This window comes from Pelobates fuscus, chromosome 7 (genome assembly GCF_036172605.1).
Source record: "Pelobates fuscus isolate aPelFus1 chromosome 7, aPelFus1.pri, whole genome shotgun sequence".
Taxonomy (NCBI): Eukaryota; Metazoa; Chordata; class Amphibia; order Anura; family Pelobatidae; genus Pelobates; species Pelobates fuscus.
Window position 1 is genome coordinate 60159474 of NC_086323.1, and position 20071 is coordinate 60179544.

The window sequence follows — 20071 nt, forward strand, 5'->3', positions numbered from 1 at the left end:
GCATCAACAGGCTAAAACATATTCAAATCTGACAGGGGCCAGGAGCTGTTGCTGCTGTGCTCTCTCTGTGTTACTTCCAAGATGGCTTCTTGCTTCTCTCTTCCGTGGGTGAGGTAACCCCACCCCCTGGTGCTATCAGCCAATGATGGACCCTAAATAGATAGGCCAATTGCATGCCTCCACTCATGGGAAGTTGGCTCGGCTGCCCGAATTGCAACTCTATGGAAATTCTTGAAATATTTTTGTAAGAGACACTAGGCATGTGCAAAACCTGCTGAAACAGGACAGATTTATGTCTCCTGTCACAAGCTGTTGGGGCGTGACAAGTTGTGTGTAATTATCTGCACTTCAAAAATAAAGAATTATAAAAAAAAAAAAAAAAAAAAAAACCTGCCTCATTTTATGATATGCCATGATGATTTTAAGTAAACTCCAAACAGCTATAAATTAAGGAGGGGGGCTGAGGGGCAGGAGGGGGGGGGGGGGCTGCAGAACTAAAACCTATTACAGAATTAAAGAAACATTAACTTGTTTCCATATTTTTTGGACTACCATCCTCCCCTCTAGAAAAAGAATCTTACCGTTTCGAAACAATAGCGAATAATTTATTTCCCCACAAAAGCTGTTGGGGTGCTGCCCTAAGTGTCTCTATGAATGAGCCTCCACTGCAGTCTATGATGTCCTGGTGTAGGTTACTACAAGTTGTAGTTCAGTTGTTGTATTTCTACAGAAGGAAGCTGACAGATGAATTGCAAGTCATAGAAATCCGTACCTGGGGTTACCTGAAGTTTTGCAGGAAGTATGGAAAGTTCAGCTTTGTGTACCTTTTTATTTTACATTATCTTTAACTTATAAATTTTTCACATACTGCCAATCCAATATGTGTATGATGAATAAAAACAAATAAGTCAAATTCAACCTAGAGTGTCCCTTTTAAAAAGTTGGTCTCACACCTGGCCTTAGTGGATACACCCCAAAATACCGAAAATATTTTTAACATTCATCAAGGCTCTCCCTTTATAAAGCAATTAGATGAAATGCATTGAGTGGAAGTTATAGACCTTTGGGTGAATCATTGGCTTGGTCCTTTTAACTGACATTTCTCTGCTCTTTAAAACATGGACAGTTTGTAGCGATGAAAGGCTAGACTTGATCATTTCAGTTCTACGGTAAATTTTACTGTTGACTTGTTAGGTAGCAACTCAAGCATCGATTGATCCTATGCCGTCCTTGCATTTGTTAACTTGTGTGAAGGATGCATTACATTTGACTACACTAATACATTGCATGATTTCTAACAAAAAATGTGAAAGAAAGTAAAAATGGAAGCTGTAAACTGAAAAGAAAATGTAACCAGTTTCTAAGATATTTAACAGCAGTGTGATTCATTTTTAGAACAAGTCTACATAGCAAATATGGCAAACAGCAGCATAGAAGTACCTTTATAAATATTTCAAAACTACACATTATGTTTTCATTTGACATCAATTCTTCATTGCATGTGATGTCACCTCCTATTGCTTGATGATGTCATAGTGTCTGGAAGTGTCTTAATTAGCATGCTGCAAAGGTAATGTTTGATCCATCCTCATTATACTGTAAAGAAACAGCAATGCAGAGGAAACACAAATTATGTGGCTGACACTGAGTTGTTATCCCCAACTAAGTATTAACCAGTAAAATAGTGATTTGATTGTTTCCTGTTGAATAAAGAAAGAAGGGATATTTTTCATAGGATTTGTACAGGGACCCCCATTTGCCTTTTGCTTGGGAGAAACATTCGCTGGGATCTCTGTTTTGGGGGATCCCCACATTGTTCTTATTCCCACATTGTTTTAATATGTTTTTACATTATTTCGGGTGTATTTCATGTGATTAGTGTCTTTTTATATATTACCTTAGTGATGTAGCCAATTGCTATATAATTAGGTAGTGATTGTTTTTTTTTTCTCTGCCATTTAGACATTTAAAAGATCTTAAGTCGCTCGGAGTTGAGGTGGTAGCTTATTGTTAACCTGTTTTTTTTGTTTGCTTTAATTCACAGCCATTAACCCATGTTTCATGACAAGGAGGGCCATTATGACCACCTTTTGCGTTTTTTCTGACAATCTGAGCAGTTAACCCCTACAGATCTACAAGCAAACATTTGTGAGGGACCAACGATGTCACATGAAGTAACCCACACAATTGTTAATTCCTAGTGTGAGCTATGTTACAGATATACTTTCACTTTTAGATCAGTTTCTCCATTAAATCATTTTCTCAATGGATTTCCAAGTATAGCTAGGAAAAGTAATTATACATTTTAAACTTTACTGATATTTGCAATTTCTGAATAGTGAATATTGCCTGTCCGAATACAAGTAAGGAGTTTATTCACATTAAATTATCATGGCATTGAACCCAGCATTAATATGACATATAGGCCTACGACCAGCGTAATTATGTATGATACTCACTGTATGTTTTATTGTCTGTCTGACTGGGTTATGAAAATGCACGGAATCCAGAAACAAGCAGATCCTGATACTCCTTTGTGCCAGAAATTGCTTAATATTTCTGAAAAGGAATATTTTTTTCGACAGTTGCAGCCTGTGACTTGAATAGCTTATATGTAGGTGTATAAGCAGTGATACATTTAAGGCAGGTCCCAGGTGTATACTTTCCAATCTGCAAATGTATGTAAGACTCATTCACAGGCATTAACGTATAACAAAAGAAATAAAGAGATTTCTTTCACCATGGTTCATTTCCTCTTACTAAGAATCCCTTAACATATTCATCTTGTTCTTGGCATCTTTTTTATCTATGTTTTTTTTTTTGATAACTGTAAAAGGCATATTTTGTGCATTGTAAGTAATATTACTGAAAAGGAGAGATATAGCAAGGCAATAATTAGAGATGCATCACAATATGTACATAACCAGCGATATAATAGGATGATCTTGCTCTGCCCTGCTACTAACAAAATACACATCATTTTCAGCTATCTATTCTAAAGATATATATATTTTTTAACAAATACATTTGCTTGTGGTAATCAAATAAGCCAGTCACACAAAAGCAACTAATTTTCTAGTGGTTTTTTTTTTTTTTGCGTTCATTTTTTTTTTAAGATTAAACAAATGGTTAATTCTGTTTCCCTGGTAACTAACAGCTATAATGAAAAGCTAAAGGTCTGCACATAATGCCTGATACAAGGTCTCTGCAATTCTAAAGCTGATTTTCTCTGCTACAAAAGGGGTGATATGTGTTTTCAATATCATCTTAAGCTTTCATGGCAAATCCTTGGAGCTAATCCAATAAACAGAGCAGAAGAATAAAAAAAAAAGCATATATGTTTGCACATTATGAAAAAGGTTTACTGTACCTGTGCTCTATCTTGAAAGAAGATTTAAAAAGTAAACACAATTCTCGTGAAAATGGATTGTGGTGTGTTCTATAACAAACAAGGTCAACAGCAGAACAGTCAAGCATTAGAAAAATGATAATGATGTACGGTTATGTATTCAGTTATTTGAAATCTATTTGAAGTTGAAATACTAAAGTCTGACATATATTTTGTGTCTTGTAGAGCTACATAATAGAAGGAATTTTTATTCCATGGAATGTTCATAAAAAAATTTCTTTTTTAACCTTGAAGGCATTGATGGTTATGTGACCCTATGTTACAGCAATTTTAGTAGCATGATTATGTATTATATATTTTATATTGATCTAGAATCCTTGCTTGTAGGAAATAAATGTTGCCTTTATAACAGTCCCATTTATACATCTGTCACTATAGCACTCCACAGACTCCTCAGTAAATGCCTACCAAGTGTCCCTCTTAATAGAAACGGTGTTTTAGAACGAGTAGCACTCTTTACATGTTTTTCACCAAGTTGTCTGTAGAAACCCATGCTAAAATTTTGTTGTAAATGGGTCTATGCATGTAGCACCAAGCTCTACAGCAATTGAACTCACAGCAATGTTAGATGTGTATGAGAATATCACAAACCTTCATAACAATAAAACTAGATTAATTTATGACGTCTAAGAATGTATCACACAACTCCATGTGTGTTGAGAGAGTAATACAAAGCACTGCAGAAATAAAACATCATAATATGTAGGAATTAGGGTTTTAGGAGTATAAATAAGATTAAATTGCGTTAGGTAACTTTTAACATGAAGAATAACTAGGAATATTCATAAATATACTAAAATAATATTGAATCAATTAAAAATGGGGTTATGGTTAGGGTTAAGAAGCTATGTTACAAAAACAGGGTAACAAGTGAATAATATGTATATTCACTACAGTGCATGGGTTATTTAATATGTTTAACACATACCATCCTCATGGATACAGAAGGGAGATTTTATATTTAAAAAATATTTTTTTTAAATGATACTTTTTTAATAGGTGATGCTCAAGAATGGGCAGAAACAGAAACCACATAATAATAACCACTCATTAATAATGCTGCACTATGTGTGAGCACTTAGAGTTTAAATATGTGGATTTATAAAAACTCTGAAAATGAAGTTGTTTTTTTTTTTCAATATTGTGACCTGCTTTGCAACAGCCGGAGCCAGCGGGTTAATCTGTACTTGCAATATGTTTATATATTTAAAATATTGCATTGTTTTCTTAGCCACATAGTGCTATTACTATATCAAGACGTTCGTGTAAAAAACAGCTTTGTCTGTGTGGTACACAGTGCTGAGCTGTGGAATCTAAGCTGTCACGGATAATTCGTCGGCTATGTAATTGCATGAATTTCTGGTTATGCTACTATAGTTGTGCAGCCAGGGCTACAGGAGTTTAACAATGCCCCAATTAATTTTATACATAGATGGTTAGATAGAATGGTATGTTTTTAGGGATTTGCCTTTACCATTCAATTTTCCTTGCGCACTCTTGTAATCAGATGAAGTCTAATTAGTGAAATATTTTAGTATTCATCTCAAAATGATGCTCATACACATTTATTTAGCATCCTCAAGCCTTGCTGTAACTATCATCTATCAAAGAGGTGGTACCTCTTTACCAGAAATAGAAGTCAAAAAATGGTACATTGAAGTAAACATAGATATGTGCATGAATTGTATGGCGTTTGCATATTCTGTCATTAAAAGCCTCTCTCTGAAACCCTTATAATTATAATTTAGGATAAACAGGTGAGGGTAGGTACAGGAAGACATAAAAGAAGACTATACATTTAATATGTGAAATCAAATTGTGACAGGTCTCTTGGCATTTTAAGCCAAAGAAGCTAAAGTTGACATAAAAATCAATGACCAGAAAATTGCATCAATTACCCTACAATGGATGGGCGGTCATGGTAATCCACATACTTTTTTGAACTACACGGGAAATGTAGTTTGCAAACTATTGTCAGATCCCTGTCAGCTAAATAACATCAGACTTCATGAAAAAAATAACAAAAAAAATAAAAATGTTTTCTCTCTCTCTCTCTCTATAAGTATATATATATATATTTCATGTTTCAAAAAGAGAACTGACACGACACAAAATACATTTTTAAATGCATATTTAACATTCTTCAAGCAGTAATCTAAAGTGAACCTCTAGAGTTCCGATGTAAATAATGAAAAATAATACATTGATAATTCTTTTTTTTGTTTTCTTTTTTTTTTTTACATTGATAATTCTATGTAAATTAGGAGTGTCTAAATCCAGTCCTTGTGATTTGGAGTTAAAGCTATTCCTTAGTGATACACACTGATAATTGGGTAATTAAATATGTAAATTAAAGAATTACTAGAACCCTGGTAGGATTAAAAAAGGGTTAAAGCCCTCTCAAACAGGTTTAAATATGCATGGTATAAATGAATTAATTTATGAATCTCAAACCACTGTTGTGTTGCAATGATATTATGTTGATGAAAATGCAGACAAGTGAATATGTCAGGAGTGGAACAGATCCACTATAATCTAACCGTAGTTTCAATATAAAGCTTCTGACTTTGTAGAAGTGAATTTAATATTTCATGTGATTATTGCCAATCTGAGGTACTCAAGAAAAAAAAGGAGAAGAATTTAATTTCAGTACATTTACTCAACTTTTTTTATTTATAAATATTTAATGTGCGTGCTTTACTTCTTATACCTTAACACAGTATTTGCTGCATTGTTATGCCTTAATATTGTCTTTATTAATTTCAAATCAACGTTTTTTTGAATGCATACTAGTCAATGGCCTTAATTTAATAAAGCTTTTGAAATGATTCAATACAGTTAGAGAAAACTTTCCAAATTATTTATTAACAGTAGTCACCATTAGGTTTAAGTGAATTTTTGGGATTCTGGATCATTTGGATTTTTCTTCTCTAACAGTATTAAATCATTTAGACAGTTTATTAAAGGAACACTCCCATGCAAAAAAAAATAAATAAAAAAAAAATAAAGCCACTATTTAGTAGGTATACCCCTAGTGAAAACATTCCTGCATTTAATTATGTATTTTTCATTGGAAGTATATCTAAACAAAGCTTGCATATGCTGAAGATCCTTGTCTGAAACCTTTTGCAAGTCCTCCCCTTCTAACCCCGCCCAGACTTTCTGTGACTGTCCAATCATAGATTTCCCAACGCAGCTTAATAAGAAGTCTTTGTGAGGCAAATGATCTGAGCAATTGTCTGCCTCTTGAGTTTAGCTTAACACTGAGCTAAATAAACAAGGAAGTAACAGGGCTAGTTGTCTGGCTAACAGTAAGGGGTGTGTAACAAGGTGCAATTATAAATCCGTCAATTCTAATTGAAATCTGTCCTTTTAAATCGAGGATGTTGGCAAAGTTCTATCCCCTTGGTGTTTTATAATATACAAGCTATACATTAGGGCTCTATTCATTAAAGCCCAATGGCCTTTATTTTGGCATTGCTGAAACAGTTCCCCAAATTTGCCAATTACAAACTGGTGTAACTTTGCAGCAATGCCAATTAGTTTAATTCTCTTTCCAGGGTGCACACACGCTTCATAGGAACTTATGCAAATATGTAAATTGCAACACCATTTCTACTAAAGGATGTTGTGGTTTCAGGGCCTTTAAACCCTGCATTCTCTGGAATAAATACTACACCTGATCTCACTAGCTGAGCTATACCATGCACTTAAAAGGACACTGTAGGCACCTAGACCACTTTAGCCCATTGAAGCGGTTTGGGTGCTATGCATAAGGACTTCCAGCGTCGCCGGAATCTCCATAGGAAATCCCTGAATAATGCTTTCCTATGTGGAGATCCTAATACAAGCACGGCCATTGCCGCTCATGCGCATTAGGTTTCTCCGCCAGCAGAGGTGTCCCTGCATGTGTATACTTATTAAACAGTATCCTTGGTTCCATATTTGCACCACTTAACAAAATCAGTTACTTCCAAAGAAAACGCCTATATATTGAAGTTGGTATACTGTTCCTATTCTTACAATTAAGCTTAGCTTATTTGCAATTATTATTTGTTCAGTACTTGTGTTTATTAAGAGTTCCCATATTCTGATTTGCCTAGTTATGAATCTATTAGGATTTAAGTACTGCTACTGTACAGACAGAACCAGGCAACATAATACTACAAATCATTATACATACATTTAATATATAGGGCACGCAAGGACACAAGAACGCCTGGGGACATCTAGGCTCCATAATGTTCATAAACATTGATCAACTCTACATTTTGTCATAAGAGACTTTACTATAATTTTGGTTTATATCTATTTATGACTATTATGTTTCTGTCTGTGTGAATTAGACATATTTCTGCATATTCTTTTCTGAAACCATTTCTAATAATTTGTCATCATCATTATAAAAAGTACCGAAGTAGCAAAGCCATCGAATAATTACACATACTTGACATACTTGCATTAATTGCACAAAATTCTAAAAAATATATACTTACTATGAACGTATTCATTTAATCACATATCTTATATAATGTTTAGTAACATTCACCAGTCCTTTACTTTAACATAAATACATCCTTTTTAGCTGTACCAAATGAACTTCACTATATAAATAGGATTATACTGTAGGTTGCATAATCATTCATGTAGAGTACAGTGCTCCCTCCATTCAGTATTAGAATACTCTATTGTATGCAAAGTTTCACCAAGGTTAACATGAACAAGGGAAAATCATAGCACATTCAGTTAGCAATTTGTGTTAGATATCTAAAGTTAGTATTTTAATAAAAAGAGAGAATTAAGAACTGCGATCTGAATTTGAAGAATAGAACACATGGGAGAAATGTATGAAAATAGCCATTGAAATTTAAGATGTATTGTTGATTATTAAGATAATTTAAGTATTACTTGGTTTATGCCTAAAGCGATGTTGAAAAGGCAAGCAAATAACTAGCTATAAGGTTTTTAAATAGATGTATAGATGGGTTTCTTAGCTCTCATCTGCTGCCAGTAATCCGTTACCGACAAGACAGTAAACTGTTAAATGGCTGTTGGTAAAGTTAGCAACATCTGTCTGTTTCCATGCTACAAAATGTAACCGTAACAAAAGTAATTAGCAGCTGCCATAACTTATTAATACCCCCTGTAGAGATGAATAGGAGAAACACTGGCTCAAAATATGGCAAAACAGGTGTCCCTGCATGTCAAATGTGTTTTGTTAGAATTGTTTACCTTGTTTTATGTTTTGTATAGCTCCAGAATATGTTGGAACTATATAAATACTTGTAATTGTGTGTAGAAACAGTGAATTGTAGTGAAAACCAAACTGCAACATTTATAGTAAAATAGTCAAACTCTGCTAGAGCTGAATTGTTGATTTCTTTCCTAAATTTTGCAGTGAATACAGTACATTTTTGCAGTGAATACACCTTTTACAGCTACTTTCACAAACAATTGCAGATAAATGTATGTGCTCATCAAATCATTTATCGTGTCCTAGTGGAGCTGCTACATTAAAGACAGGGGTGGACCAAGTAAACATGTCTGTGTTTCAGAGCCACAAACGTTTACTGGCCATTGGTATCCATAATACTTAAAAGCTGCTTTTTGTCAACATGCACAGGAACAAATCCTTAGAAATGGAGAATGACAGTTTTCTTCTGTGTATGCTTGAATAGTTCATGTTTAGCTTAACATAAAAAAAAAAAAAAGATTTGGAGATGTGTTTGGTAGTCAGCAGGGGGCAGCACCAAGAGATGTTGAGTAGACAAACCTGTCTTTCTGTATCATCACTTATCTGTTTTTCTGACATGGATGACAAGACATATAAGAACAAAAACGATATCAAATATTATAGATGTTCTTTAAAAGTACCGTCAAGGATCTCTTTACAAGACCTGTCTTGGAAAATAAAAAATAAAATAATACTATAATCCTTCTGCCTTTTTCCAGTTCCAGGCTGGGTAACTGGTGTCATTTATCTGTTTCTGAGATTTATCTCAGTGCAATTATTGGAATCACCAAGAAAAGCCTAAAGACCTTGTTCCAACACCTTTAACCTCTGTGTCATTTGCGATTGAGTGATCACCATTTAAAAGGACATTCTGATTCTAGATTCTCTAAAAGATGGATCACTGTGTAGCGACACTAACTATTAGTAAACACTCGCGAAACTAGGCTACCAATTCTTTGACTTTTCTGGGAAAGAAACAATTAGTAATGATTATGGCTAAATGCATTTGTTTTTAAAAGAATAGTATTTTAGGCATTTTATCAGCAAGTGGCAAGTTCACTTAGTAAGCATATTAGCCTAAAATGAGTGGTTTCCGTAAGACTGACATTACCATGCAAATAAAAATTTCAAATATACTGAATTTACCAAATTACTGAATTTGATATTTATTTATATATTCATAAAATATTTTACCAGGAAGGATATATTGAGATTTCTTTCGCTTTCAAGTATGTCCTGGGCCCGCAAACATTCCATTGTTACAACGGGTACAATATATTAAAATGACTAAATAATATTAAAGTACACATTGTGATAAAGTGAAGGCAGAGAGGCCTTCTAACCCCAGGGGAAGTACGTGTAGTTTTTGTGTTGCACAACACAAAGCTTTGTTTAGTTATGGGCCCCTGGGGTGGAGCATTTGGAGAGAAGGGTGGGCCAATGCTCCACTCCACAGTTTAGTGGTTTTCTTGGGAGACAAAGATCCAGGCCAGGGTTTTTTGGACTGTCTCCAACCCACTGCTCAGCTGCAGATGATCAGCTGTAGCAGTGGGAATAAACCACTCCCTGCTAGGCAGGTACAGGGGGATTGCTGGCTTCCTCTCAGGACGCAGGTAGGAGAGAGGGTGTTCTCTCCAGTAAGAGAGTCAAGGAGACTAGGCACTGGGAGTGCTGGCTTGAGGCACTGGGAGTGCTGGCTTGGAGCACTAGGAGTGCGGAAGGAAGCAGTCAAGGCTGGCTTGGAGCACTGGAGTGCTGAGAGCGGACAAATACCCTAGGTTGGTGAAACCCACAAATTTTGTTGTAGTTTAACCCCTGATAGATAGGGAATCTGATGTGAGTTAGTGCTCAGACGAGCTAGGCTTTTTGTTGTAGGGATTTGTGTTACATCATTGCATTTATGTTTCGTTTGCTGCTGCCTGATGTGTAAATATACAAATAAAGTTGCCGGGATTATAAGAATATAAAAGGACTGTGCATGTTTTTGCCCTAGAGGACCGTGCTATCTACTAACAAGGATCACAACATCTATAAATTTAACACAGAGCAGATAAGAAATATAATCAACCATGATTACAGATGTATTCTGTATATGAGAGCTCTTAGAGGATTTTAGACTGGAGGGAGATTTGTGTCCAGGAAGTTATTCCATAATTGTGGTGTTCTGCAGAAAACGAGTTCTGCAAAAAGGATCGTATCGGTCACCATTTGGCACTGCATTGGTTATTGCAACTTTTCCTATGTGTTTGGCAGAGCATCTTCAGAGATGATGTTTTCATCAATGGCATGGAATGGTAGAGAACATAAAGAGACATACAGACGTTTCCTATTGCTTATAGTTCATTTGGAATATGAATATTAATAAGAAAACATTGGCAACGAATACATATGGGAAAATAGCGCCAATATGAGCACTACCTTTATTTACTAATTTAATTATATATACTTTGCTCATCTCATACATATACTTTAACTACATAATCTAACAAGAAGATGTTAAGATTTTTCAAGTAAATCCCCTTCCCATTTATAATTTATGCAATTGTCTGGACAGTAACTTAACACAATCATGCAGAAGATCAATACTACATAATAGATATGTTTAACATGATAATATGATGGTGATTTGTTTTATACAGGATGACAGCATTTCAATGTAATCTGCTGAAAATTGTATCATTGTACTTATCACATGGCTTGTAAATATTTAGACTGGAAGATATTGTTCAAATCAAGTTACCATTGGTCCAGCAAAAGACATAGCACAGGAGTATTAAACATGACTAAACCTCATTCTAGCGAACATTATTTGTAATGGACCGTTTCAGCAGACAAGGGGTTAAAATCCGTTTAGGCGATATCCCCCTTTTCAGATATAAAGGCAGCTACTGTAGAACACCAAACTCCCGAACTGGATACAAAATAGCACTACACCTCCCGAACTGGAACCTCACAAATAGCTGCTAGCAGACGAACAGGAAAAGCTCCCAAGCGGCTTACACTCCTGGCAATCAGTCTCTATCAGCATAAGTCTCTATCAGCATAAGGCTCCGAGACAAGGCTCCGTGTTGAGGGCTAAGCAGTGGTCTGGTTTATTATGGGCTACCTGCCCAGTATTTATGCAGGTCTCCCACTTGGTGGACACTCCCCTAGGGGACCAAATGGGAGACTGTAACAAAAGACAGACAGGTATCAATTTAGGATATACAGTCACAAGTCTTTCCCACAATGCATCCTGGCTTCCTCCCTTCTGCCCTGGAGATAATTGAGAAGTAATTCAATTATCTCCCAGGACAAAGGCAATTATGCACATGGTGAGCACAAAAACATTAAAACACTTTAACCCCTTAACGCCGTACCATGCCGTCCCGCATTAAATGGGCTTTAAAGCCGTTGCGACGGCATGGTACGTCGTAACGGCTTGCAGCCCCAGGAGGTGAATTGTACTCACCTCCGCCGCAATCCTCTTCTGGGGGGATGCCTGACAGCCCAGACAGCCCCCCTCCGGCAAATGAGGCCCCCGGGGGCCATGTGATCGCTCTCAAAGAGCGATCACTTGGCCCCCTATAGCTGGCTGTGGATCTGCCAGCAGGGGGACTGTTTGAAATATCAGACAGTCCCCCCCGCTGGTAGGAAAGTAAAAATAAATAAATTAAACAAGTGTAAAATTAAATTAAATATATATATATATATATATATATATATATATATAATATGTATATATATATATATATATAATATATACATATTGTGTATATATATATATATGTAATGTCATACAAAGTGTATTTTAATATTAATATAAGTATATATATTAATATTAAAATACTCTTAGAATGACGTTACATATATATAATATGTATATATATATATATATATATATATATATAATAGATGTGCATATATATTATATATAAATACGTATAATTAAAATAATAAATAAAATAATATAAATAAATAAAATATTGAAACAAAATGTAATATAAATTATATATGCATATGTAATTTCATTCTAACTGTATTTTGTTATTAATATATATATATATCGGTAACAAAATACACTTAGAATGACATTCTATATATATATGTATCTATCTATATATAAAATACAAATAACCGCAAATATATATATATATATATAGACATAATATAATATACATATAATTACATAAAAGATTACATTAGTATACTCGTAGAATTTAAATACCTATAAATGCATATATATTAAAATTCTACGTGTATATTTAAATAATCTTTTAACGTAATTATGTGATTTGATTAATTAAAATTTGATTGACATGCCTGACAACAGGGAGAAAGTGCAGAGAATTTACCGTATATACTCGAGTATAAGACGAGTTTTTCAGCACATTTTTTGTGCTAAAAACACTCACTCGTCTTATACTCGAGTCAGTTGTCTGTATTATGGCAATTTTCATTGCCATAATACAGACAAGGACCGGGGGCTGGCAGGAAGCTGTTACTTACCTTTCCTGCAGCTCCTGTCAGCTCCCTTCTCTCTCCTCCGTCCGTGCAGCTCCCAGGTCAGCTCCCTCTGCAACTCTCGCGAGAGCCGCGGGGTCAGAGCGTTGCCACGGGTTACCGTGGCAACGCTCCGCGCTCTCGCGAGAGTTGCAGAGGGAGCTGACCTGGGAGCTGCACGGACGGAGGAGAGAGAAGGGAGCTGACAGGAGCTGCAGGAAAGGTAAGTAACAGCTTCCTGCCAGCCCCCCTCCTACAGCCCATCCACTGGACCACCAGGGAGTGCGAGCCCCCCTCCCTGGCCAGCTAACAAGCAGGGAGGGGGGACGAAAAAACAAATAAAAAAATAATAATAATAAAAAATAATAATAATAATAAAAAAAATAATAACATAAAAAAATATATATATCACAATAATTATAAAATAATAATAATTAATAAAATGCCCACCCCCACCAATGCTCTGCACTCACATACACACACACTGCATTCATACACACTCATACACACACTGCACTGCATTCATTATATACACACACTGCATTCATACACACACTCATACACACACTGCACTGCATTCATTATATACACACACTGCATTCATACACACACTGCATACACACTGCATTCATACACACACTGCATACACACTGCATTCATACATACACTGCATTCACACTGCACTCATACACACTGCACTCATACACACACTGCACTGCATTCATTATATACACACACTGCATTCATACACACACTCATACACACACTGCACTGCATTCATTATATACACACACTGCATTCATACACACACTGCATACACACTGCATTCATACACACACTGCATACACACTGCATTCATACACACACTGCATACACACTGCATTCATACATACACTGCATTCACACTGCACTGCATTCATTATATACACACTGCATACACACTGCACTCATACACACACACTGCACTCATACACACACTGCACTCCATTCATTATATACACACTGCACTCATACATACACACTGCATTCATTATATACACACTGCACTCACACACTGCACTCATACACACACTGCACTGCATTCATTATATACACACTGCATACACACTGCACTCATACACACACTGCACTGCATTCATTATACACACACTGCACTCATACACACACTGCACTCATATACACGCACTGCACTCATATACACGCACTGCACTCCATTCATTATATACACACTGCATACACACACAGCATTCATATACACACTGCATTCATACACACACACACTGCATTCATTATATACACTCACACTGTAAATAAATATTAAATTAATATAATTTTTTTAGGATCTAATTTTATTTAGAAATTAACCAGTAGCTGCTGCATTTTCCACCCTAGTCTTATACTCGAGTCAATAAGTTTTCCCATTTTTTTGGGGTAAAATTAGGGGCCTCGGCTTATATTCGGGTCGGCTTATACTCGAGTATATACGGTAATTCGCAAGCACTATATTTGACCCTGTAACTCTCCAAGACACTCTCCATAAAACCTGCACATGTTTTTTGCATTTTTTACAAGCGAATGGCACTTTTATGGTATATATTATTGTTGTAATATGTTTACGGTTTTAAAACACTAATATTTGTGTTTAGTGAAGTCTCCCGAGAATAACAGTACCCCCCATGTACAGGTTTTATGGTGTTTTGGAAAGTTAGAGAGTCACATATAAGGCTTGCATTTCATTTTTTTCACATTGAAATTTGCCAGATTGGTTATGTTGCCTTTGAGAGCGTATGGTAGCCCAGAAATGAGAATTACCTCCATGATGGCATACCATTTGCAAAAGAAGACAACCCGAGGTATTGCAAGTGGGGTATGTCCAGTCTTTCTTAGTAGCCACTTAGTTACAAACACTGGCCAAATATTAATTTTTTGCTTTTTTCACACAAAAACAAATATGAACGCTAACTTTGGCCAGTGTTTGTGACAAAGTGGCTACTAAAAAATACTAAACATACCCCACTTTCAATACCTTGGCTTGTCTACTTTTTCAAATGCTATGCCATTATGGCGGTAATTCTCATTCCTGGCTACCACACCGTCTCAAAGGTAACATTACTAATCTGGAAAATTTCAATTTGAAAATGGAATGTTCTATATTTGACCCTGTAACTTTCCAAAACAACATAAAAGCTGTTAATGGGGGTACTGTTGTACTCGTGACACATCACTTATTACAAATATGTGCTTTCTTTGCAGTAAAACCAGGTTTATGACATTCACAGTTAAAATGTCAGACGGAAATGCAAATTTAAAAAAAAATCTTATTTTCTCTCATTTTTTTTTTAATTTTATTCATAATAAATTATGTTCCATATATGAATAGTTAATGATAAATTAATACCCTGTTTCTCCTGAACAAAATTATATATAATAAGTGTGGGTGCATATAATTTGAAAAGGGGAACTACGGGTGAACAGACATATAGCGCAAATTCCAATTTTTGGTTATGTTTTGTTTTGATCAGAACGTGCACTATTGACTCCGTCCTGAAGGTTAATACACAAAGTCATATTTTATACATAAAACACAGACATGTCACACATCCCCAGATAGCTGGGATCTGAGCGCACAAAACTACCGAATCCTATTCACGCAGTTCAATTGCCATGGAGCCAAAGTCTTTAATTACACGAATAGGCTCCATGGCATAGCTATCTGGGTTAACACATTCATATAACAAAATACCGGATGAACATGTATTCGTTAGATCTCTACGAATAAGAACCAGGCGGCGGACGGCTCAGCGGTGTTCGTGCAAATAAGTGTCCGTTTTTAGTTCCATAGTTTAAGCGCCGAACACCGCTGGCCGTACTGGACTTTTAAAATGGCCGCCGCCTTGTGTTCGGTAAACGAACAAAGACCACCCTGCATTCTTCAATTAAGCTGTGGTTAACCGCAGCTCTAGGGCGGTCAATTGGCAGCACACTCCAGCTCCCGGGTGGTCGCTCCTTCGGCAGTTTGTGCGGTAGATAAAATCTACCGAACACCCCGGCAGGAAGGCATGAATAAGCCTTTCTGCAGGGAAAATAAAGTCTTTTAAAGTCTGGTCCATTGTCCAAAGTCAGCAGGCGGGCAACCAGGCTTCTCCAATGCAATGTGGCGAGATTGCTCTCGTCACATTATTATTATTATTTTTGGGGGCATTTAGCGTCAACTTATTCCTGTCACGTCCTGCTCTGTTCTGTGGAGATGTCTGGCCTTGGCTTCTGGTATCCAGTACTCTTGTTACAATTCTTGTTTAGTTTTTCTTGGTTTTTGGTTTTCTATTCTATGTCTGGTTTTCTTTATGCTGGGATTTCTGGGTTCATTCCTGTAATCCATCCCTGGGATTCCCAGTCTCCAGGTTTCATTTAAATGTTTGTTTTATGTTGCCACACCCGTTTGTTTTCCACCATTCACTCTGTTTCAGTGTTCCTGGAGGCAGCTCCTTAAGGCTTCTGCCCTTTCTTGCAGGTAAGTGCTATATATGTCTTTTGGTTGTTTTAGCATACATTAGGCAGTGTAGGACCTGCCAGATATGGGGTACATTGGCGTTGTTGGCAGGCTTATGCAATGTATGATCATATAGTTTGACTAAATCCCCATGATTTTCATATTTAGTTATTTCTCCTCTTGTTTTGCCTATGTTATCCTGTCTTGTTTTAGTTTGTATCCCAGTCCATGTACAGTCCTGTCTAGTTGTGCCCATGTTATGTTCATGTTTTCCTCATGTCTTGTGTATATGTTCTGGGTTTTGCTTACTATCCTTCTCTGGTTCTGGGTTCTACTAGTTCTGTCTTGTTTTCTTGTTTGGTGCCTATCTCTAGTCTCGCCTTGTTTCTAGTACTGGATACAATCTTGCTGCAGAGCCTCCCTATTCAGCTCCTGGGAGGTCTGCTAATTTCCTTGCTCCTAGTTCCTGGTATCTGCTTAAGCTGATTCAGGTTCTTGGTATGTGGCTGCACAAACGCTGGTGCTCAACACCAGGGGGCGTGTGGTCACCCTGCACCAGACCCTGCTAATCCACCTCCACGCTGAAGACTCCCACTTAACATCAGGCATATTGGGTCCCGGTCCATGCGCCGTTGCCGGGACAATGTGTCTGGGTCCCGGGCATCGGACCGCCACCCTGACAATTCCGCAGTGCTTTATAATATTATAAAAGAAGGAGCAGGAGAAGTCCTGTAAGCACAAATTAGCGGTAAGGTTGTGAGCAATGGACAGAAGAGGGTCATCAGCAAAGCAGAGAGACTGAGAAGGGGCATACATGCGAATCACTGAAGAAATATAAGACTTGAGTTGCTTAGAGTTATGAAAGTTAGTATTTTGAATTGACTGGTAAAGGGTACAGAAAGCCAATGTAATGGTTGACAGAGGGGTGAGGTGTGAGAGGAGTGCCAGGGGTGAAAATTCAGATTAGTGACGCCATTCACAGACTGTAGCGAGGCATTAGGGCTTCTGGAGCGATCAATTAGGAGAGAATTATAGCAATCAATGCGAGAAATTACCAGAAGACAAACAAACTCCCTGGGAGCATCTTGCATAAGAAAGGGGCAGACACAGGCAATATTTTTAAGGTGGAATAACCAGGATGTGGAAACAGACTAAACGTAAGATGTAAAGGTGAGGCCAGCTTCAAAAATAACACCAAGCAAAGCGAGTTTGCAAGGATGGGCTGATGTGGGTACCATCAACTTGCAGGGAGATCGAAAAAGGAGGATTAGTAATATGAGGGAAAAAAATAAGAAGTTCAGTTTAAGAGAAATTGAGTTTCAGAAAGTGGGAAGACATCCAAACAAATATGAAAAAAGGCAACCGGCGACTTGTAATAGGATAGAGGGGGGAGATATAACTAGGTGGTGTTGGTATATAGGTGGTAGCGGAATCCAAAGGAATTCAATTCATTCCAAAATACTTATCTTTCAGAAAATGCCAGGTAAAACACAATGCATAGATAAAATGAATAACAGAATATAGAACTTTCAAATCAGGGATAAGAAAGTCACTTTATAGACTATTGATGTTTTTAAATACTTTAAAAGACAAGACATACTTTGCATTTACTTGCTGTGCTATCAATTTAAAAATAATTGAATAATTGCATTTGTAAACCAATTAGTATATGCTGTATTTACTTTTAATGATAGAAAAGGTTACAAAAAATAGTACTTTCTCTCTATCCATAAAATTAAAATGGGTGACATTTTCTCACTAAAGGTTTGCTAACATGACAGGAGAAAGAGAAAATCACCAGTCCCCTTGAAGAAGGTGTAACAATATCACTTAAACTGTGGTAAAAAACAAACAAAAAAACAAAAAACAAACGGGGTATGCAGAAATAAGTTTAAAGACTGTTAGGCAATGTGAGGTTTATGGAGATTCCAACAAGAATGAGTCAAAATGGCCGCTTGGAAACATACAAAATAATAAATTGCTTGCAAAGGCAATAAGGCAAGTAGTTGCTCTACACAAGGTTAAAAAAACAACATTAAAAGAAGTTGAAGCCCATTACAGCATAAACAATGTATTTTTTTGTAAATGGTTAATAACTGCGTCTTGCACAGAACCCATTATGAGCTTTAATGTACTAGGGATTAAGAAATACATTATGTTTTATCAGTGGACGCACTGCACAAAGTACTTAATCCAGTGTTAAATCCTCATTGAAAATCTACTGTCTGTATACAACAGTAATTCTCCCTTTAATTCTTTGTTTTTCACATAACTAATTATGTCTTACAATTTTGAGAAACACAGAAAAAAAAACCCTGAAAACATTGAGCACATTAATTTTATTTATACACTATTTGCTCTGTGAACGGATACAGTTATACATTATGCATTGCTTTATTCAGCAATAATTTCATAGACAGGAAAGGAAGGACTAAACCATAAAGTCGATGTGATTTTCGAATCAGAAATAGTTAAGTTATTTATCATAGGTTACAGTGAAATAACAAGAAAAAGGATAATAGAACAGGAATCATTTTTAAATTGTAATTTTTCCTATAACATGATACGATTTCAACTAATGCACTCCAATTAGACAGTAAATCAGCAATGAGAGATGCAAAGTTCATTTTAATTGTCGAACTGGTCATCTTAACACACAGGATTCACGGTTAAGGGCAAACCTCTCTTTGGTTCATAAGGTGTTGTCCTGGTAACCAATTTGATGCAGTCAATAATAGGACAGACACTGACACATAGTGTGCATCCAGTACAGTTGTCATTGACAGTGGGCAGGTGGGTCTGAGGATCAAACTCTATAGCCTGCAAATAGAAATAAATGGTTTGGATGTCACTCTAATAAAGGTCAACAGTGCCCCAATTTAAGCATCCACATTTTCATTACAAGACCTGTTTGAGACTTATGTGCAGTCCTGCATTGTAACCATAGCAACAGTTTAGCTCAAAGAAGGAATCACATTAAAGCCAAAAAGCAAAACCACGCTGGTCAAATTCTAACTTTATTTTATGTAAAAATGGAGAACATTAAAATGTTGTAAACATCTTAGATTTACCACTCATGGCATTTGAAATGTTTAAAAAAAATGTTTTAGTGCGCAGCGCATTAAAAAAATAAAAAATAAAAAGACAAACGTATACTTTATACAACTAACAAAAGCTGCAACAGATTTGTTGATATGACTAAACATGCATTTAACTACCAATGAACATCTTGTATGCATCAAGTACAGGGTGTGCAGAAATATTTGATTGTGTGTCCACACGTCAGTACCAAAACATATTTACCCACCTCCTTACTTACAAGAGTGGGAATTTTAGCCTGGAGGGTTTGATCACTGGAGGATGGTGTAGTAATATGTAGTTTTATAATAAGATGGATTTTAGAGTCAGATGCACTAAGGTCTATGGCTAGTGGTCACTTTTTATTAAACTCTTTCTA

At 36.3% G+C, this 20071-nt stretch overlaps 1 protein-coding gene across 2 annotated transcripts in view; it reads right to left on the reverse strand.

The window, feature by feature from the left end:
- Positions 1 to 18498: 18498 nt before the first annotated feature.
- The window catches only part of DPYD (dihydropyrimidine dehydrogenase), a 968764-nt gene continuing 967191 nt past the window's right edge, over positions 18499 to 20071 (reverse strand). For both annotated transcript variants that reach the window (XM_063428340.1, XM_063428339.1), the window contains one exon: positions 18499 to 19434. In XM_063428340.1, coding sequence (XP_063284410.1) covers positions 19264 to 19434 — 171 coding nt within the window. In that variant the 3' untranslated portion in view covers positions 18499 to 19263. The remainder of the gene's footprint in view (positions 19435 to 20071) is intronic.